General features: G+C 38.1%; 1 protein-coding gene across 8 annotated transcripts; it reads left to right on the top strand.

Annotated features, from left to right (window-relative positions):
- The first annotated feature begins 2,527 nt into the window (after positions 1-2,527).
- Positions 2,528-20,661, top strand: LOC131152158 (protein argonaute 10-like). Of its 8 annotated transcripts, XM_058103848.1 has the most exons (23): positions 3,298-3,425; positions 3,547-3,630; positions 4,119-4,716; positions 5,072-5,280; positions 5,567-5,716; positions 5,802-5,935; positions 6,028-6,137; positions 6,233-6,339; positions 6,558-6,696; positions 6,792-6,908; positions 7,488-7,595; positions 7,678-7,749; positions 8,118-8,240; positions 8,332-8,491; positions 8,617-8,738; positions 9,102-9,239; positions 9,316-9,458; positions 9,567-9,629; positions 16,469-16,532; positions 16,624-16,759; positions 16,884-16,957; positions 18,026-18,152; positions 20,111-20,661. In XM_058103848.1, the coding sequence occupies exons 3-23, from the start codon at positions 4,246-4,248 to the stop codon at positions 20,287-20,289; spliced, it is 2,946 nt and encodes a 981-aa protein (XP_057959831.1). In that variant the 5' UTR covers positions 3,298-3,425; positions 3,547-3,630; positions 4,119-4,245; the 3' UTR covers positions 20,290-20,661. The 8 variants fall into 8 exon arrangements, with proteins under 8 accessions (XP_057959830.1, XP_057959828.1, XP_057959836.1 ...); XM_058103847.1 differs by lacking the exons at positions 3,298-3,425; positions 3,547-3,630 and adding an exon at positions 2,528-2,749; XM_058103845.1 differs by lacking the exons at positions 3,298-3,425; positions 3,547-3,630 and adding an exon at positions 2,777-3,068.
- The last annotated feature ends 1,828 nt before the right edge of the window (positions 20,662-22,489 follow it).

A 22,489-nucleotide genomic window follows, 5' to 3' on the forward strand; every position in this document is an offset into this window, starting at 1 on the left:
ATCTCCTCCTTTTTTATGATGACAAATACTTGCCTACTTCTCCCCCTTTTGGCAACAGCAAAAAAGGTCTAGATAAACATTTACGTATATATAGGAAAATAAAAGGAAAATATCATTCATTTATAAGATATGGTTTAGGAAAATTTTAAGAAAATTCGGCAGCATGTCGTTTGAAATTGGAGCAATGTCTGTATAGAAATGACTTGATTGAGTTCAAGTTTACAAATATCCAAAATAACTAACTCAAAGAGTCCAGTATAATCAATATACATAAGTATAATCTTTCAACAACTAAGAAATATAATAATCATGTAGGGCAAAATGAGTAACACAAACAATCTTACAAAGCATAGAGTATAGGAATTAAGCACACAAATAGTATAACTGGTCATTTAAAGATTTAAATGACATGAAAACAGAATTAGACCATAAATATGCACAAACCATTGCAATTGAAACATATCATAAGACCCGTGAAAGATATGAGTTTAAACCACACGATATATGATAGCAAATAGTTGATTTGAACACAAACACAATCTAACTAGTTCGCATGCATTTTCATATGAAGTTACTGAACTAGTTATGCAATTTTTAAATATATATATATATGTATATATATATATATATATATGTATATGCCTCTTCTGTGCGTTAGAACTCAAAAAATTGCTCCACTCGACAAATCTACCTGATTGGATCTTCCTTGCTTTCATAGCGTGGAAAGTCCAACTTCGTGATTTTGGGTGCGAGAGAGCCTCCTCTTGAGGGGCTATGATGGGGCCCACTTGAAGACTTGGCATCATCGTCATGTCTTCCACTATGGGTAGAAAAATAGGCAAACATGTTCTCCATATGCTTCAAGAGGCACTCTTTACTAGCCCTCATGGCTTGTTGTAGTTCCTTTTGGCTTGCAGCCAATGAGCGAAGCTCGTTCTCCCCTTGCTCGAGGTGGTGGTCAGACATGTCTGACTCTAATACCAAGTTGTTACATGCCGTAGTTTGTGATCTCGTGGTGGGTTTATGAATGGGTAGAGAACAAGGATCGTCCTTGAGTTTTCGACTTATAATGTTAAGTTTGTAGGATACTTCGAGGGATCCTTGGCCTCCTTAAATTGATTTAATTTGAGGAAAATCATGACTCCAAGTCAGCTTCAGGCTGAGAGTAATAATCTTGTGATAATTTTATTCATGACCTCAAACTATTAAATAGTTGAACAACTCTTGATGGAATAGACACTAACATATTCTTAGGGAAAGGAAAATTACACTTACATAATTCTAACACAAATTTATTAAAAGGAAATAACATTGATTGAAAGAAAATAACATAAGAAAATAATATTGATTTTAATTGATTGATAATAAGCATAAATTACTCTCATTTATGATGCTTGGTCCTGACATTTTCCTTCACGTTTCTCTCCTTTTTTTTAGGAAATAAAACTTTCCCCTTCCATTTTTATTTTCCCTACATTTTTTATTTTCCTTCCTTGTTTCCTCTCTATGAAACATTCTAAAAATTTTTTCTCACAATTTTTATTTTTTTTCCTTTCCTCATCAGTTTCTTATTTCCAAATAGATCATAACTGAAATTATAATAATTAACCATTACTAATATAAAAATATGCATTAAAATTGACATAAATCCTAAAAAAATATTTTTTTTTAAAGAAAAAAAAAAAGAATATATACTAAGCCTTAAACTTCACCGACGAATGGTCAAACTTGTTGCAAAAATTCTCATATATATATATATAAAAGTACAGATGTTAATCCACAAAGCTCTATAGATTTGGGATAATTCCCAAAAATTACTATTGGCCATCAAGCCAGACGAGTCTTACTTGTCGGTACGAGCGACAACACCCGAACATTTCACGCTACCTTAGGAACTGGGGTCAAAAAATAATAATAGACCAAAAGCGGTCCACCAATCACAACCGTCCAAATTGTAATGAGTGTGGTTTCACTTTCATCGGAGCACGTTGATTTCTCACGTCCGGCGGGCCCCTTTACGGTTCTGAGTCCTGAATGTCATAATAGGCAATCACTACCCCTCTATTCTTGTCCTTTTCTTGACTCCCTAAGGGGATAACTCCACAGTGCTTCGCGACCCCAGCACGCCCCACTGTCGTGTCGCCTTCAGGGCCGTTGGATCGCCGGGCCCACAGTAAGTGCAATATGCGATGCGACCGTCGCTCGTCATGCGGATCAGACACGTCGGATAGGTGTACCTGCAGTGGTCCCACACACCAAGCAGTTCAATTTGGTAGGAGGGGTCGGCCCATGAATCCGATAAAGGTTAAGCGGCCATACCCATGACCCGAGGTGTGGGCCCAACGGCCCAGTCGGGTAATTATAGGCCCATTGGAACGACCGTCACAGCCTAGCCCAGCTGCTGGCTAGAGAGAGAGAGAGAGAGAGAGAGAGAGAGAGCATTTATGGAGGCGTCTGCAGAGAAGGGGACTGCAAGTTCGAATTATTCTTCTTCCGTGTATTGAGTGCTTTTGATCCTCACTGGTTCCTTTGGACTACTCTCTCTCTCCCTAAAATTAAAGCAGTAATTTTTTTTGTAAATTTAAAATATAATGGGTGTACAGTCCGAGACTGCGCAAGCAGAGTCCAGAACCGAAACGGAAGAGAGAGACAGTGGACACTGAGAGGAGAGAGAGAGAGAGAGAGAGAGAGAGAGATTTGAAAAGCAAGCAAAGGGCCAGGCCCTCAAAAGCCTTTTACACGTGATAAAGTAAGCACCAAAAGCACTTGCATGCGTGTATTAAGATTCATCATCATCATCATCCCCATTTCACCTTCCTCTCTCTCTCTCTCTCTCTCTCTCTCTCTTTCTCTCTGTTAATCTCCCACAGACCCATCTTTTATCACCGCTTTTGATTATCTTTTCATGGCTTCATGTTCTATGGTGGTCATCTTTTAAGGGCTTCACCTCTGTTGCGAGCTCTCTGTTTCTGTTTGAAGAGCGCATAAGGCATTGCCTTAGTGGATTTAAGGCTTTGAGGGGTTATCTTTAGTCTCTGGTTCCCTTTTCATGGTCTTTGATTTGGTTGGTGAGTTCGGAGTGTTGGGTGTTCTTTCTCTTGCCACTTGGTATTTGTTTATTATTGTGTCATTTTCTGCTTAGCAGTGAATTTATGTTATCATCAGGATGACGATTTCTGTGGCCTTTTCAATGCTTATTCCTCCACTTTGTATGCGCTGCTGATTTATTTTATTTTATTTTATTTTTTGTTTTCTTGTGGGCGTTTTATTCTCCTCCTTTGTAGCAGCAGCCATTTTGATATCCATTTCTTCTTTATTTATTTATTTATTTTAAAAATTGATTCATGGGATGTTTTTACTCCCTTGGGTTTATTCATCTGTTCTGCGATTTTCTAATACAAGTTCTGCTTTGGTTGTAAAATGGGGTAAAGTGATCGGAAGGATTTCACACATTTGTTTTTATTTTTGTTTATTTTATTTTTTAAGCATGGATATTATTATAGAAGTTGGTGTGTTCAGGATTCATGGTCATTGGGTTTCTTGCAGAAGCATCAGAACAAGATTTGGGTTTCGGGTGATGATCAGTTTTGTCTTTTGCATTAATGGGTTTTCCCCCCTTGAAAGGCAGAGGTGTTTTTTTTTTTTTTGCTGCAAGTTTTGTTCGGGATTTCGTGTTTCCCTGGCATGGCCGTGTCTTTGAAATTTTGAACAGAATTTCAGGGTATATATATACAATGTTATACAGTAAATACAAAGTTTATATTTGCATTTGATTCTTTTCCTCTTCCATGGCGGTTCTGCATTCCCCAGATGCAGAAACTGAACATTAGCTCCTCTTTTGGGGTTTTGGGTGTGAAAACTTTTGTACTTGCGATTTTATATTTATCCAAACAGAGATGAAACTTTGTGTTTTCAGTATTTTTTTCCCCTTTGCGAGGGAGTGGTAATGCTTGTAATCTGCAACAAACGCAGGGGTTTTACCCGTTACTCTTTTTACTTTGCGTGCATTTGCAAAGCTCGATGCATTATATCATTATCTTTTTCTATTTATTTACAAGTTTTGCAGTTTTGGTAATCTGTCTGACAACCGGTTCCTGCTCTGTTTTTTTGATTTTCAGTACCCTAAATCGTCTTGGACGGATAATGAGTTAAGGCCCGAGGGGGAAGTAGTGTATGCGCGCTATTTGGTGAAGGTGCATTAAGTGGAGAGAAGCTAAATAGGCATAATCCAAGGAGAGAGCAAGCATGCCTATGGGGCAGATGAAGGAGAGCTCAGAGCAGCACTTTGTGATCAAAATCCACCTGCAGAAGCCACCCAAAACCGCACAGAATGGAAAAGGGCCACCGCCCCAAGAACAGCCGCCGCAGGGTGCCAAGCTCCACGCCCAGACTACTTCACCTCCCTCGAAGAACAGAGGAAGGAGAAGGGGAAGGGGCGGCAGAAAATCAGAATCGGACCAAGGGGATGTGTTTATGCCGCCGAGCTCGAGGCCCTGTACGCTGGGGCCGCCGGCCAGGGCAACTCTTGTAGCAGAAGCAGCTGATGCTCCAAATGGCGGTAGCAACTTGTGTGAAATGGAGATGGGCTTTCCTTCTTCCAGCAAGTCTCGAAATTTTGCGCAGAGGCCTGGGTATGGTCAAGTTGGGACAAGGTGCGTTGTGAAGGCCAACCATTTCTTTGCCCAGTTACCAGACAAGGACTTGAATCACTATGATGTAAGTTGCTCTCTCTCTCTCTCTCTCTCTCTCTCTCTCTCTCTCCCTGTTTGTGGATTTTACGTTAAAATGTTTTAGACATACTGCGTACTGCATAGGAAGGGAAATTGTTATTTTCATCCTGCCTTAACCATTGGGGCCCTTTATCTGACATTTAGTATGAGTATGGGGGGGGTTTTCTTCTTTCTTACGCTGTTATATTGCAGAATTGAATGGGTTCTGTGTACTCGCTGTGAGTCTGTCCTTGTCTTTTTAATGGCACTAATGGGTTTTTAATTTGGCCTTCAATTTTGTTCCTTTTGTTGTTTTTATGACTCGTCTCTTCTAAGTGCTAGCCGTGCTCTGTTTCTTGCAGGTTACCATTACCCCCGAAGTGACATCAAGAACCGTGAACAGGGCTATCATGGCGGAGCTGGTGAGATTGTACAGAGGTTCTGACTTGGGTATGAGATTGCCCGCTTATGATGGTAGAAAGAGTCTGTACACAGCTGGTGAGCTTCCCTTTGTTCGGAAGGAATTCAAAATTAAACTCGTAGATGAAGAGGACGGAATCAATGGACCCAAGTAAGGATATGCTGTCTGTCTTCCTCTTTCCATTGCTCTTTTTTTTCTTTTTTTTCAAATCGTTTTTCGTATGTGTCATTGGGTTTGTGGTTGATGGAGTTTTTAACGACAAGTTCTAGATGACAATTATAAAGATGAAAAAGGAAAAACATAATTGATGTCTTTCCCTTTTGTTTTCTCTGTAATTGATCTTGACTCTTGAGCTTTGCTTTGCTTCCTTATGTCTTTGTAAGGATGAAGTAATTTTACTTGCCCCCAAATATTTTTTTTTTTTTTTTTCCCCAAGGAGAGAGAGGGAATATAAAGTGGCAATCAAGTTTGTTGCACGTGCAAATTTGCATCATTTGGGTCAGTTCCTAGCTGGTAAGCGTGCTGATGCTCCACAGGAAACTCTTCAAGTTCTCGACATTGTATTAAGAGAGCTTTCTACCAGGAGGTATGATTTCTTGAAGGCCTCTGAATCATGTTTATCTGCACTGGCATTGGGTTCTTATCCTTTTCCTATAATGGGTGCATTTTAGGTACTGCCCTGTTGGGAGGTCCTTCTTCTCTCCTGATATTAGAATGCCTCAAAGGCTTGGCGATGGTGTGGAGTCATGGTGTGGCTTCTACCAGAGTATAAGGCCTACTCAGATGGGCTTGTCTCTCAATATTGGTAATGAGTCACAATTGTTCAAATCTTATGATCAGCATTACTAAACTTCAAATCTTTGTTAACTCTTTCCTCCTTCAAATTCCATTCTATAGATATGTCTTCAGCAGCATTTATTGAGCCTCTCCCTGTGATAGAGTTTGTTGCCCAGCTTTTAGGAAAAGATGTGTTATCAAGGCCACTGTCTGATTCAGATCGCATAAAGGTAGCATGCTTTCGCTTTACTCTGATGATTTGAGTGGCGTGTTATCCATTTTTTGTTTTTGCTCCTTTATAACTTTACTTTCATATGTTTACTAGATAAAAAAGGCACTCAGAGGAGTAAAAGTTGAAGTAACACACCGAGGAAATGTACGAAGAAAGTATCGTGTTTCAGGATTAACATCTCAACCTACAAGGGAACTAGTGTAAGAACTCTTAGATTTGCCCTTTGATAACTTAGAAACTCTGAAATTGCTTGGTGTATCTTTTATTAAGGGAGGAAAGAAAGATCGGCTGTTGAATGCTAATTTGATGCTTCTTAGTTCAATAGTGATTGTAATGATTGCTCTATTTCCTTATTTTTCAGCTGGAATTCATGATAAAATTGTGCTTCTGTTCTAATTTTTATCGTCTTCTTGTTCAGGTTTCCTGTTGATGACAACTGCACTATGAAGTCAGTTGTTGAATACTTTCAAGAGATGTATGGCTTCACCATCCAACAATCACATCTCCCTTGCCTTCAAGTAGGGAACCAGAAGAAGGCAAACTATTTGCCCATGGAGGTAGGAACTGGCAGTAGATTTTTTGCCTCTAGCTAATGATTATATTTCCTACTACTGTAATTCTTGTGTAAAACTTCATGTATTTTGTTCTCTAGGCCTGTAAAATTGTCGAGGGACAAAGGTATACAAAGAGGTTGAATGAGAAGCAAATTACTGCTCTTTTAAAAGTTACATGTCAGAGACCAAGGGATCGAGAAAATGAAATTTTGCAGGTACTGTGATTTCTGGAAGTTGAGTATCTTTCATTTCTTAATGTGTGAGGGCATACTTTACAGTAGTGCATTTGTGGCCTAGCTTGAATTGATATGTAAATCACCATGCTCTGTTTGGTATTACAAAGTTCAAAGTAGTAGAGACGAAAATTTGGAATCTTGGATCCATCATCCCATCTAAAAAGCATACAAGTGAGTTTGTATATTTTCATCCCTCTTCTTCCCAAACCAGATAAAGTATTCTAGAATTTTACATTTAATATCCTAAGTGGTTTGAAATTAGAGTTATGCAAATATGGTCTGCAATTGTCCAAATGTAAATTTTTAAAGAAAATTGTGACCAATTTTACCCCCTCAAAGAATTTCCATCAAGGGAAAATATTCAGATATATTTAGATAATTTGATAATTTCATTTTAAATTTCGGACTCAGTCATAAGCAAAGAGCCTTGAAAATTGCAAGTTAATGTACAGAACAATTTGTTTGGCTTTTAGTGTCATGAATTTTCTTGTCTCTGGATTTTGATGAAGTTTTGGCAAATTAACTTTTTTTTTTTTCTTCACTTCAAAAAATGACCAGACGGTTCAACATAATGATTATGGTCATGACCCATATGCTAAAGAGTTTGGGATGAAAATTAGTGAGAAGCTAGCTTCTGTTGAAGCTCGGATTCTTCCTGCCCCTTGGGTAATATTGCTTCTCTGGATTTTTGTTGTATGATTTAGAATGGATTAATTTGTGCAGAGTCTGATGTCACTTTTTTCTGCAGCTTAAGTATCATGAAACTGGGAAGGAGAAAGATTGTTTGCCTCAAGTTGGCCAATGGAATATGATGAATAAGGTATTATTCTCTTGGATATGCAACAAAAGAACTCCAATTAAATGTTTTTTTTTTTTCTTGTGAGGTTGAAAGGCTAATTTTAGTAACCTCTAGTGACGGGACTGGTTTTGAGCTCAATATGAATGCCTGTAATTCAAAAGGCCTTCCTTTTAAAGGAGAAAAACTATCCTTTGGTATTATTGTTATTGCTGTTAATAACTGTTGCAATAACCTAAACACTCTTTGTAAATTTTGTGAAAATATCAATTTTAGTTTCAATGTTTTAAAACTTTAACTCAAAGTTTGCTTCTCTTTAGTTGGTTTAATTTGCCTTTGTGATTTGTGTTTATTTACCATTGATATATTGCTGTCCTGTGTCTCATGTACAGAAAATGATTAATGGCATGACTGTTAGCCGGTGGGCATGTATCAACTTCTCACGGAGTGTGCAAGAGAGTGTTGCTCGTGGATTTTGTAGTGAACTAGCTCAAATGTGTCAAGTATCTGGCATGGTAGTTTTTTCCTGGTTCCATTTCTACATGGTTTTTAAATCAAATATCTCTGTATTCACCTTTTTGGTTGAGAAATTCTGCTATCTTGTAGGAATTTAATCCAGAACCTGTTATCCCAATTTACACTGCAAGACCTGAGCAAGTAGAGAAGGCTTTGAAGCATATCTACCATTCGTCTATGAACAAACTCAAGGGCAGAGAACTAGAGCTTCTGCTAGCAATTTTACCTGACAACAATGGGTCACTTTATGGTATGATATAAGTGCTTATTTTGTGATTATTATCACTGGAATTAGTTTTTAAGGTTGATTTGCTAAAATTGATGAGACTAAAAATTTGATTGTGAATGATAATCTAACCTGATTCTGAAATTTAGGTGATATCAAGCGAATTTGTGAAACTGATCTTGGTTTAATATCACAATGCTGTCTCACAAAACACGTGTTCAAGATTAGCAAGCAGTACCTGGCTAATGTTTCCTTGAAGATCAACGTTAAGGTGCGTTTAAGACCCTCGTGATTGTTTAAACATGTGCTAGTCATTCTTCATGAAGTTTTTAATGAATATGACATTTCCTAGTGCGCAAAAGCGGTCGAGCTTGGATAATATTTTTCTTCCACATGTGATTAATTGAGCAATGGTTCTAGAGTTTCAGCATATGCTCCCTCTTTCTCCCCACAATTTGCTCACAATATGTATTTTTCCTTAAAATTATCTGAAAATCCTGTCACTGGTTGTTTGAGGATTCTTTATTTATTTCATAATATTTCTATGATCAGTTTGCTAATTCAGTATTCTCTCATATGCTAAGTAATCACTGAATATTTTTGTTTTCCCTCTTTTTAACCATTCTTATTGCAGATGGGTGGCAGGAACACTGTTCTTTTGGATGCTATCAGTTGCAGAATACCTTTAGTTAGTGACATACCGACCATAATATTTGGGGCAGATGTGACCCACCCGGAGAATGGGGAAGACTCCAGCCCCTCAATAGCTGCTGTATGATTTCCAAAGCAGAGTTCTGTTGCTGACAGTTGAGGATCTTGGTTGCTGATAGTTGTTGTCCTGACTGTAGGTAGTTGCTTCTCAAGACTGGCCTGAAGTTACAAAATATGCAGGATTAGTTTGTGCTCAGGCCCACAGGCAGGAACTCATACAAGACTTGTACAAAACGTGGCAGGATCCTGTTCGTGGCACTGTTAGTGGTGGCATGATCCGGTATGATAACCTGCCTCTTTGCTTTCATTTACCCCTTCATCTAAATTGTTTTTTTTTATCTTTTTTCAGAAGTTTGAATTTTTAAATTTCATTCCTTTTCTTATGCAGGGATCTTTTGGTTTCGTTCCGGAAAGCGACAGGCCAAAAGCCATTGAGGATAATATTCTACAGGTAATTACACTTGTCTAACATGTTGCACCACTTGTTATGTTTTTCTAATGCTAAATGGTCAATTTGTGAGATGAACATTGCTGGTTAACAAGGTCGATTTTCATAACCTATAGGTAGTTTTTTTCCTGGTATTGAGTTTTTTTTGAACTCATGATTGCTATATTTTAATTAATATAAGCATAAATGATATAAAATTAAGTGCTATAAGAATAGCTATTTGCTTTTTAAAGTTTCAATGAAGAATATCTAAATGCAGGAAATATTTTGCAGTTTGTCAGCTGAAAGGAATACCTGTATTAAATGTCTCAAAGTGGTAGTAAAATCATCCAACAATACTCATGTAGCCATCATACAATGGGTCTTGATATGTTAGTGTTGAAATCCTGAGTATCATTGGCTATATTGAGTAAATTAGGAGAGTAGGTAAATATAGAAGATTGTATATTATTGAGAGTGATTCTATAGGGAGATTGTTTCATATTTAGAACCTTCGATTGTATTAAATATTGTAGATTGAGATGTACAAAATATTGAATTCAAGAAATACAGAAATTACATTTTGTTTTCATGATATCAGAGCTAGGGTTTCTAAACCTTAGTTAGCAATGGCCGACGGAGTGGTCAACAGTAGAGAGTAGAGCTCCTCTGAAACTCTTGATGGCACTTCTGAAGCCACCTCCATCGTGGGTTTCTTAGGATGCCGAACTTCTTGGGCTCTCACCGTCGGGGATCGACAACCCTAGATGCAGCAACGAAGAGGAATCCATGGAGGGGGTCTTTTGTTCTCTGCTCCAATCCTGCGAGTATTCAAGTCCTCAAGAAGAGCATCTCCGCTGCCTCCCATTCGTCGGCAAATCAGAGGATAATGTCATCATCGATTCGTCGGGCTCTGGCGAGATTCCTGTGGAGTCCACTGGAATCTTGATGGTTTCTACGCCAGATAGTTTGAAGGACGAAGACACGGCTTGCGACGACTTCCATACCCCTCCTGAAGAGTCCCTGGCTCACCTTGGTAGCTCTGATGCGCAAAGACGTGTGGCCGTTGATCATCGCGCCGATAAGGTTGTTAATGGTGCTCGCAATGGTGATTCTACAATTACAGCCAGTAATGGGGCGGTTGATTTGGTGAAGGGCTCATGTTGCAGGGTAAAAATAGTAGGGATGCTCCTTCGACTCTCGTTGACCTAAAAGAGGAAGAAAAGAAAGGCTTGGAGGACCCGGGGTGTACTTCGGGGGCTCACTCCGATGCCTAAGTAAGAGGAATGATTTTAGAGAGGCTAAATGCAACAGTATAATCGTGTTGAATGACTTACCTTTGCCTTTTCTCCAAATCCCTTCTTATAGGGGCTCGAGTTGACCGCAGGTTGGCTCGAATTTATTGCGCGGGGGCGTGAATCGCTCTCCAGCAATAAGTGTGTGCACCTATTACTCGATTATTAATGCCGTTGGCGTGGATCTCTACTCCTCTTTATTGGGTTGGAGCTAATCACTCGTTAGAATGTCAGACCCGGAGAAGGTGCGAGATAGGCGTTGACCTGCCCTCATTAGCTAGGTTATTTTGGGCATATCAGCTCAGATTTTGGGTCCTCAGAAAATTACAATTTTTTTATGGGAGTCTCGTGGAAAAGCTCGTCTTTTGAAAGAGCGTCTATTTTCAAAACCCCAACTTTCTTCCATCAAGACTCAAACCCTTCACTCAATCGAACACCATCAATCCTTTCTTCTGGTTCTTTAGCCCAAAGAGGTAATTTTTTGCAAGCCTTTAATATAACTTCTAGATCCAAAACTCCTTAGATAATTGATTCTGGTGCTTCTGACCACATGACTGATGCCTATAATCTTTTTTACATCATATTCACCCTATGCTAGAAATTTGAAAGTTAAAATTGTAGATGGATCACTCTCGCCCGTCGCAGGCAAAGGAAATATCCGACTCTTTGACTCCATCACACTAAAGTCCGTTCTTCATGTTCCTAATTTATTCTGCAACTTACTATCCATTAGCCAGTTGACTAAAATTTCCAATTGTTATGCTAAATTTTTTCTCTCTCATTGTGTTTTTCAAAACCTATCATCGGGGAAGACGATTGGCAGTGCTAAAGAGTGTGAGGGACTACTACTCTGAGGAGGCTAGTGTGAGTGGACAATGTAAAACTATTATTTGTGATTCTGCATCAGTTTCTAGTGATAGTGAAATTTTGTTCTGGCATTCTAGGATGGGTCATCCAAATTTTCAATATCTAAGATGTTTATTTCCTTCCATTTTTTCAAATAAAACGTCTTCTGAATTTTAGTGTGAGATTTGTGAACTTGCAAAATACCAACTTAATTCCTTTTCAAAATACTCACGCTCTCTTAATCGCACTCGCATGAGATGGTTTGTTACTTTTATTGATGATCATACTCGTATTTATTGCGTTTACTTGTTGAAAGATAAATCTGAAGTCCGTTCTATTTTCGCTAGTTTCCACTCCATGATTCAAACATAATTCCAAACTCACATCCAAATTTTGCATACTGATAATGGTATGGAATATTTTAATGCTATCTTGGGACATTATCTTCAAGAAAATAGAATTGTTCATCAAAGTTCGTGTGTGGATACCCCTCAACAAAATGGGGTTGCTGAACGTAAAAATAGACATATACTTGAAGTAGTTTGGGCATTGATGTTCACTACAAATATAAAAAACCATTTTTGGGGCGATGCCATTTTAACAGCTACATATCTCATTAATCGGATGTCGAGTCGAGTCCTTTCTTTTGCCACTCCTCTTCAGAAGTTCCAAGAATAATTCCCCAACTCTCGACTCCACTCCAATCTTGCTTTGAAATATTTGGATGTATTGCATTTGTTCATGTTCATGCTCACAATCAGGACAAATTGGAACCTCGTGCCATTAAATGCATCTTTACTAGTTACTCTCCTATTCAGAAAGGCTACAAATGTTATGACCCTGTCTCTAAAAGAATGTTTGTTAGTCTTGATGTCACGTTCTTTGAAACCACTCCTTATTTCCAAAAGCCCTCTCTTCAAGGGGAGACGTTCGGTTATTTGATTTCTTTACTATTGAATCCGTGCCATCTACTGAGTCTCCCATTACATCATTTCCTGACCCATCTATTGAGTTTCCCATTGCATCATTTCCTGACCTGTCATATGCAAATGACCACTTAAACTCGGGGGGAGATATAGAAAAACAAACTAATAAGGAAACACTTGCCCACTCAAGAAAGCCAAAATAAAGATCAGGGAGAATCTCATGCCTGAGGCACCAAAAGAGTTGGAACCAATGACAGCTCTGAACAACCATGAGTCAATGCCCAGTCTGGGCAGATAATTAGACCTGGCAAAGCGGATCGAGTCGGTTTATCCGAGACGGATAAGGCGGATTATTGGGTGAAAAAATCATAATCCATATTCGAATCGTTTAAGTGGCGGATTAGGCGATTTCAGGTCAGATAATTCATGGCGGATGGGCGGATAATCCGCCATTCTCAAGTATAATTTTATTAATAGTTTATATTGTGTCATAATAATTTAAGTTGTATAGGACAACTTGCGATTAGTTTGTGTATTAACTTTTGTAATAATTATATCAATCATTCAATCGTTTATACTAATTAACAACTCATGATTCATGTAAGTAAAACTGTAAGCATTAAAACATAATAAATTAGTCTCAATTCAACTCAAAATAGAAACTCGAACCGTGCGACTTGTGTGAGTCTCTAAAATCTAAACATTACAATTGTTCTTAAAGCATGCAAATTTCTTTAAACACAGCTATTTTCAAATCCGAGGAATCTCTCAAAATAGACATTCCCAATTTTCCATATTAAAAATAGGACATTATCATTCTCTATTCAATGTTATGATGCATTCTTATTTACATTACTATGAGAACATTTTTTAATTTTTTTAAACTATCAATTTCTTATATCATGATTTTATATCCTTAAAATAGACATTGATTGAATGAAAGGTAACCTCAATTCTTAAAAACTATTTCATTATCTCTTGCTCTACCAACAAAGTAGCCAAGCAATGATCAAATTACATATCTCAAATTGCACTGACTTTTTTTTTTTTTTCAAATTCACAACAATTAAAATCATAAGTTCAAAACTCATACTCTTAACAACGATTGAATTTTCTCCCCACATATTTGCTTTTCTTCAAATAAGTTGTAGAATTATATTTTTAGTGTGAAATTATATTGAATACCATCTAAGTACAAAGCTCAAAATCAACTACCTCAAATACAACTTAAGACAAAATTTTATGGGCTGATTGGTATTATTGTCAAAAATTATAGAAACGAAATCAAAAATAAAAGTTAAAAATCAGAAAAAGAAAAATAAAAAAATCAAAAACCAACAAACGACTCAGAGGTCATAACTCAGAAGACAAATTTCCCCAAAAGAGAGAGAATTGAACCTAGTTCCGTGGTTCGTGAAGCTGAAGCAACAAGCGAGTGATGGGCGGCAGTCGACGACGACGAAAGCGAAACCCTAAACAAAAGTAAATGAGAAGTGAGAATGCAGAGAATGAGAGAAGAATCAGACGACGAGCAACTCGAGCGAGAGAGCGATGGGCAAGTAGCGAATTGGCGAAAGTACGGCAACACTGCAAGGCGAGGGTTGTCAAACTCACAAGGCTTCGCGAGCGAGCGAGCGATGTGCGGCAATCGACGACGGCGTCGAAAAATTGAAGTATGAAACCCTAAACGAAAGTGAACGGGAATTGGGAAGTGAGAACGCAGAGAATGAAAGAAGAATCAAAAGATTCAGATGAGTGACTTGGGAATGGGAAGGGCTGAAGTAGTGAAGCGCTGAGCGGGGCGTGCGCGTAGTGGACCGTGTGGGCATTTGGGCAATGGGCTTATTGGGCTGGCTGGGTTAAAGGCTTTGGGCTATAGCATGTTGGGCTTTCCTGGGTTAATTTTGTAAGCGGGTTGGGATATCCGCCGGATAAACCCGACCCGACCTGCTAAGGGGGCGGATATGAAAATGAAAAACCATATTCGACTCGTTTAGCAAGCGGATAATTATAAGTTGGTTAAAACGGGTCGGATGCGGTTCGGATTAATGGATTTTTATCCATTTTTGCCAGGTCTATAGGTAATCAATGGTCATCAGCTTTCTTCTAATGAGTCTACACCTGATGACATCAATTTACCCATTGTAGTGAAAAAACAAACTAGGTTTATCCCTGGTCAAAATACATGTCTTGTAAAATCCTGTCTACAAGATATCGTGCTTTTACCTCTAACCTTGATAGGATGATTCCAAAGAATATTAAGGAAGCCCTAGAAATTCCTGAATGGAGGGAGGCTGTCATGGAGGAAATGTGGGCCTTAGAGAAAAATGAAACTTGGGATGTAAAAGGATTTACACAACCTTATGGCATTGACTACACGAAGATATTTGCACCAGTGGCAAAATTGAATACAGTTTGGGTCCTTTTGTCCTTGGTAACTAACTTAGATTGGCCACTACAGCAACTCAACATTAAGAATGTATTTCTAAATGGCGAGTTAGAAGAAGAAGTTTACATGACGATATCACTAGGTTTCAGTAAGAAAGGTGAAGAAAACAGAGTATGTAAACTCAAGAAGTCCTTGCATGGATTCAAGAAATCTCCCAAAGCATGGTTCAATAGATTTGCAAAAGTGATTAAAAATCAGGGATATCGGCAAGGGCAATGAGATCACACTATATTCTTCCAGCAGTCTGAAAGTGGTGAGAAAACAATTCTAATAGTATATGTTGACAGGAGATGATGCAGGGGAGATGGAAAGGTTAAAGAAAGTTCTAGCTGCTGAGTTTGAAGTTAAAGACTTGGGACAAATGCGGTACTTCTTGGGAATGGAAATTGCTAGATCAAAAAACGGTATTGGTGTCTCAGCGAAAGTATATCCTTGATCTCCTAACCGAAGATGGCATTATTGGTTGCAAACCTAGTGAAATTCCGATTGAAGTCGTGAAAAAGGTTGAAGAATGTGGAATACCAGTTGAAAAAGAAAGGTATCAGAGATTGGTTGGTAAACTAATTTACCTATCACATACCAGACCCGACATTGCAGTAAGTGTGGTAAGCCAACACATGCATTCATCGGAAAAAACTCACCTAGACGTTGTGCATAAGATCCTCAGGTACCTCAAGGGTTCACCGGGCAAAGGACTTTTCTTCAAGAAATGTGAAAGCGAGGAAGTAGAGATCTTCACATATGCAGATTGGGCAGGATCAGCGGAAGACAGAAGGTCTACCATTGGATATTACACCTTTGTATGGCGAAATTTGGTAACTTGGAGGAGCAAAAAAAAGAATGTAATGGCTCGAAGCAGCACTGAAACTGAATTCAGTGCAGTTGCACGAGGAATATGTGAAGGACTGTGGTTACGGAAACTCTTAGAAGAATTACAAATTCTGGTGAAATTCCCTATCAAACTCTATTGTGACAACAAAGCAGTCATTAGTATCTCTCTCAGTCCAATTCAATATGACAGGACTAAGCATGTGGAAGTGGACCGACATTTTATTAAAGAGAAGGTTGAAGCTAAATTGTCCCCCAGCTCAGCTAAGTTCTCAATGCATTTTAGGGTGTTGACCTTCATTATATGGAGACCAACACTATATAGTTTCATCATTGGAGGGGGTTTTCTTGTGGATATATTTACTACTATGAGAGATCTTTGCTTATATTGAAGTGATGTACACAAATTTATGCCCATGCAACTGCATGGAGAATTCGACTACATTGCAATTGTCAGCTTAAGCATATGTTTTTTCGTATATATACATCTATTCCTAACTGGAAAATTTATTTATGTAGGGATGGTGTGAGTGAAGGGCAATTTTATCAAGTCCTACTTTACGAGTTAGATGCAATTCGGAAGGTGTATTTTTTTCTTTATATTTTTCGCTCACTGAATAAATTTGTTTAAAAAACAAAATAGAATCCTGTGGTTAAAGTAATTTTTTTCACAGGCTTGTGCTTCCTTGGAACCAAACTATCAACCACCAGTAACTTTTATTGTGGTACAAAAGCGACACCACACCCGTCTGTTTGCTAACAACCACAGGGACAGGAGCAGCACTGACAAGAGTGGCAACATTTTGCCCGGTAATGTGTTTTTCTTATGGAAAATTAGATCATGTGTCTTTCTGTTTCATACTCGTGCATTCTTGTGTATGTATTCTTTAGGTTTTTTTATTTCTTTCTTAATTTGTTGTACTTGTTTTACCAGGAACTGTTGTTGATTCTAAAATTTGTCATCCAACAGAATTTGATTTTTATCTCTGTAGCCATGCTGGCATTCAGGTGAGAATTTTGTTTCCTTTTTGCATGTTACATTAGAGAGGCTTTGAAAGTGTCAAACTATCAACACAGTATTAACATAGTGAAGGAATCAGGGAATTTCATTACAAAATTTTGTTTGGGTGCTCATAGACAGCTTATGTACATTTTTTTCTAAATTACTTGGAGAGGAGCTGGTTGTGTTGTTTCTAGAAGGATGCATGTATGTTGGGCCAAAATATACAAACTTTATTTTTAACACGAGCTTATTTGTTGCATGGAATCTTCAAAAATGTGTTGGATTATATTTCGTGCCAAAAAACCACCATCGGGTGTAAAGCCAAAAACTGTACTGGTACCAAAGATTGTGATTCAGAAAACAATCAATTTCTTGTTGTAACACATAATTTTCTATTTTGAAATTTAAATATTCAGTCAGTCTACAGGAATAAATTGTATTCTTCCTGAGGTATTCAGAAAATGATGACCTACTTTTGTTGGTTAACTTGTCCAATTCCGACCAAAATGGAATTGATTTTGGTTACCAGTTGATTCTCAAGCTCTGTTATGTATGAGCTACTGTCTGACTTGTATGTTTAAATGAGATATCATTTCTCAAGTTAGCACAGTTGATTACTGCTTGGGTCCCAATGACAGGCCAATGAGATTAGTTTCATGTTCAATTATTTGAAGGGTGACCTTTTTGGATGAAGCTCCTATGATTTGGTGGGAACTGGGAATCTGATCAATGGGGTTTCTCAGAAGCTAATTTTGATCAAATGATAATGACAGCTTTAATATTGACAATGTTTTTCCCTGAAGTGGTAGTGACAATTGGGTTTTAGATTTGGGTAAATTAAGAGATCTCTTGAAAATCTTGAAATATGTTGGCCTACATTAAGAAGTTCATGTTGTCTTCTGGTGGAGTGGTGCTGTATTAGAGATGGATTTTTCATGGTGGGTCTGGGAAATCAAGTTGTTTTTTTCGTACTTGTATACTGCAATTATGCATGTTGCTAAACACTTTTCTGTAGTTTTTCCATTTATGCTTCAAACTCTATTAATGATTCATCATCTTTCCGACATATGCAGGGAACAAGTAGGCCTGCTCATTACCATGTGCTATGGGATGAGAACAATTTTACAGCAGATGGAATTCAATTGTTGACAAATAACCTGTGTTATACATATGCAAGGTGCACACGCTCCGTATCTGTTGGTAAGCCTTTTTAATTTGTTGGTTTGTTTATCTGTTTTTTTGTTTTTTTTTCCTGAATACAAACATGTGTTTAACTCAACAAGTTAAGCATGGTAATTCCCTGGAAACAGTTTTATTTTCATCCTTTTTGCCATGGTAGGAACCACAAGAATAGCTCATACAACAAGCAAGCCTCAAGTCCCACTAGGTGGGGTCGGTTGGCTACATGGATCCTTTTCCGTCAATTCACCCGATGCTTTAAGAGCTATTAAATCCTTACCCAAATGTTCACTGGGACATCCCCGACAAGAATAGCCCCATCTTAGCTGCAACTACAATAGTTTTTACATAATGGACATAAAAAATTGGAATAAATTATACAGCAAATACTGTCCCAATCATATGCAACTCCCAGAGAAAGAAAACTGAAAAAGCCCTAAAACAAAAAAATTGAAGTTTCTGAACTTTTATATATCTATCTACATGTGAGAGAGAGAGAGAAAAAAAAAGAGGGGGGGGGGGGGGGAAGAGAGGGAGAGCTTTAAATCAGTGACTTCACAGTAACAAGCTCTTGTCCGGATTGGCCCCTTCCACTGGGCCTATGTGCACAGATGTGGTAAAAATTCCATTAACATCAACAAAAATAGAGGTTACAAGGAGCAGCTACTCAGAACCCTTGCAACCCTTACCTTTCACTTTACAAACTCACAACCATACATATTTATAGAGAACCCTAAACTGACTTGGACAAACATGCCTTGTCCTTCAAGCGCATAAAACTCAAATTAGAGAACCCGTACCCACTAAGAATCCTTCAAACTGGAAACTTCCATAAAACAAGCTTTCCTAAGGCATACTCCGTCAACCTCCACTTTGACCCAAATTTTCCAAGCCGTCATGTTTGAGTATACTTTGATTGAAGCCGTAGACAAAATCTGAAACATAGTTCATAAACAATCTTCATGCTTCCCATCGAAACTCCATAACCATTTTCCAATTTTCTTTTCGTGCCTTCAACATGAGTTGCGCAAGATTTTAAAACCAAACCAAAACAATACTCCAAAAGACCAAAGCATTCATTTTGTGTCGATAAAAATCTTTACCACGCTACAAACTGTAAGCTTCCATGCCTAAATGTCATGATGTGTGAGCCTGACTACAAAAATACTCCACAAACTGTTGCATCCTATGAGCTAGGTTTATTTATTTATTTTTCAAATCTTGAACCAAGGCATATTTTCTGTTAGTCCATGCTGCCAACCTTCTTGTAATCTAGCTTCAACTCATTGCTTGACCATGGGCAATCAGGAAAAAAAAAATCTGTAGAATTCACACCATTATGTCATGAACCATCAGCTCCAATACCACTTATTTGGAAAAGTCGCACAATATATGCATGCAGGTGGAAGTGAATTAATCATCCACACAGTACACAATGTTTAATGTGATTCTTGGCTCCAAAACTTTGCCCTTGGTTTGAGTTTACCCTGAGTGCACACAACTATTGCATCATTGCTATTGCACATTGTTGAGCTTCAAAGCCCTAAACCTTCTTGGACAAGCTTCATCCGTCAAGAAAAAGCTCAAAATTAGAAAAACTCTTGCCCTAGTACCTTCTGTAAGTGTAAGCTCAAAAAATTTCCCTAATCAAACTAGGAATTCAAAGGTGTACGTCAAATGTCTCTAGAGATTCTTACAGAAGGTACTGGGTCAGCCTTGACCTTGGAAGCTTATTATTCCATTGATAGGCATTTGGTATCAGTTTCTCAATCACGAGTAATGCTGCTGAAAGGGGCAGTCAAACTCTTTACCAAGACCATTGTACATAATTGTGTTAGGCTTTTTGTTTAGTTTAAACCCTTGTGATTAGTGGAACCAATATCTAGTTCTCAATTGGATTTTGGTCAAATTGATTCTCTTATTGGATTTTCAGCTATTTAATTGTTTAACTGATGGCCAAAATACATGTTCCTTTGCAGTTCCCCCGGCATATTATGCACATTTAGCTGCATTTCGAGCTCGGTTTTACATGGAACCAGAGATGCAAGAGAATGGTTCGGCAAGTGGCAAGGGTAGTATGCGAGCAGCAGGAGGGTCTGGTGTCCGGCCATTGCCTGCTCTCAAGGAGAATGTGAAGAGAGTAATGTTCTATTGTTAGGAGAGTAGGGTAGTGAGTAGAGAAGTAAAAAAAAAAAAAGAAAAGGGGGGGGGGGGTGTTGAGGTGTGGGGGTAATTGGGGATGCCCCACCGTCTGTACCCCTCATCCTCTCTGAAATTCCCCTTTTAATGTATGATAATTCAAGCAAGCATGGTAGGTTGGTAAGTCTTGAATTTATATCAATGGTTATATAGTGCAAGAGCCCTTTATCCTTTCTAAACATGGCAACATGGATTGCTCCACCTCCCATTTGCTGCATGCAACATAACAGACTATGTCATCTAGGCTACCAACCCCAGCAAGGACTTGTTTGCCTGTTTTGAATCCAGAACGCTTTCACATGGGAAAAAAAACTGAAATCCAGTTAAGGAATGGTAGTCTGTGGACTCATTATGGGCTAAGTTTGGAGTGGACTCGTTTATATAATGTTGATTGCTTTCAAATTAAAATGCAAGAGCATCAAGAGGGTGATATTATGTTAGAAACTCAAAAATCAATTGCTTTGTGGTAGCGAAACATCTTTTAGATAAAATTTGCTTGGCAAAATTGTTTGGCTTAACCAATGCTTGCATATTTCACCGTGAAGAATTTCAACATCATGCTTTAGTAACAAGTATTTCAATATGTGAGAAGTTTGTATTTGTAGAATATTTATTTTGAATTTCGGGAAAGTTTGGATTTGCAGGAATTTGAAAGAAAATTTGATATAATTTTATACAACATTTGTTGTAGGCCATATAAGTGAGTTTAAAACTTGAAATCTCTGCCTGTTGGGTAGAGGAATAGAAAGAAGTACCTTTTGATTTATGAAACTAGAAATAAAAGCATTTTTAATAATTGCATCTTTGTAAATTTAAGAGAACTGGAATTTCCACATAGAGTTGTCTTTATAAACTTAAAAATTCTCCTTATGACTACAAATTATCATGTTTAAAGTATGAAAGATGCATAATGGAATGGATAATTAATACTAATAATTATAGCCTTATAGTTAAAGCCAAGTTTATACTATTTGTTTGTAACTATAGCCATATAGTTTACTAAGCGCTATCGACAATTCCATGTCTTCTGAGTTTCAAGTAGGCTATTTATGGGTAGGCCTATGAATTACAAGTTATATGGAACATGTGAACATATCTTTCTTTTCATAATTTTTCAATGTAGAACAATCTTTTATGTATGTATATGTATGCTTGGTTCATAAGTATCTATTAACGGGAATAGAATAATTATATTGATAGGATTTGATAACTTATATGTACATAACGAAAAAGCAAGATTTTTTAAGAATCCCGATGAAATTTTGGGTATTTGTGGGAATAGTGAGTAAATTAGGAAAGTGGGTAAAAGTAGAAGATTGTATATTATTTTGTAAGGAGATTGTTTTCTTGTTTAGAATATTTGATTGTATTATATATTGTAAGATTGAGATGTACATAATTTAGAATTCAAGAAATACAAAAATTGAATTTCGTTTACAGGGTATCAGAGTTAGGATTTCTCAACCTCAGCTAACTATGGCCAGCGGCACCGTCAACAGCAAAGGGTCGACCTCTTCTGAAAATATGGACGGCGACTCAGAGGCCACATCCGTTGGGGGTTCGAATGGGCTAAACAACACAGTCTTTCCACTCTCAATGGAGAAATTAAATGGAAAATTTTTTCGTGAGTGGGCTCAATCCATAAAATTGGTGATTGAAGGAAAATGGAGGCTAGGTTATCTTATCGGCGAATGGAGAAACCAGACTCTACCGACATTGTAGCCTTGCAAAAAAAGAGGCCCAAAAACTCCATGATCACTGCTTGGCTCGTCAACTAGATGCAGATGTCAATTGGGAAAATCTACTTGTTCTTGCCAACGGCGAAGGACATCTAGGACGCCGTTCAGGAGACATATTCCGACGTCGAGGGTTACTCGCAAATCTTTGAGATCAAGACCCGATTGTGGTAGATGAGGCAAGGTGAGAGAGGCATATTACTAAGTATTTCATGCAGATAACTCATCTCTGGCAGGAGCTCGATTTGAGCATCGAGGAAGAATGGGAGTGCTCCAGCGAAAGCGCACGATACCAAAAACGACTTGAAAAATGAACGAGTCTTCGAGTTCTTGGCAGGCCTCAACCGAGATTTGGACAACGTACGGGGAAGAATCCTTGGCCGACAACCTCTACCGTAAACCCGAGAGGTGTTCACCAAGTAA

The sequence above is a fragment of the Malania oleifera genome, chromosome 3, assembly GCF_029873635.1.
Source record: "Malania oleifera isolate guangnan ecotype guangnan chromosome 3, ASM2987363v1, whole genome shotgun sequence".
Taxonomy (NCBI): Eukaryota; Viridiplantae; Streptophyta; class Magnoliopsida; order Santalales; family Ximeniaceae; genus Malania; species Malania oleifera.

Coding starts and splice junctions, on each gene's coding strand:
- LOC131152158 (XM_058103847.1), top strand. CDS start 4,246: ATGCCTATGGGGCAGATGAAGGAGAGCTCAGAGCAGCACTTTGTGATC. Junction 8,241..8,331: donor TGTGTCAAGTATCTGGCATG/GTAGTTTTTTCC, acceptor GCTATCTTGTAG/GAATTTAATCCAGAACCTGT. Junction 8,492..8,616: donor CAACAATGGGTCACTTTATG/GTATGATATAAG, acceptor TCTGAAATTTAG/GTGATATCAAGCGAATTTGT.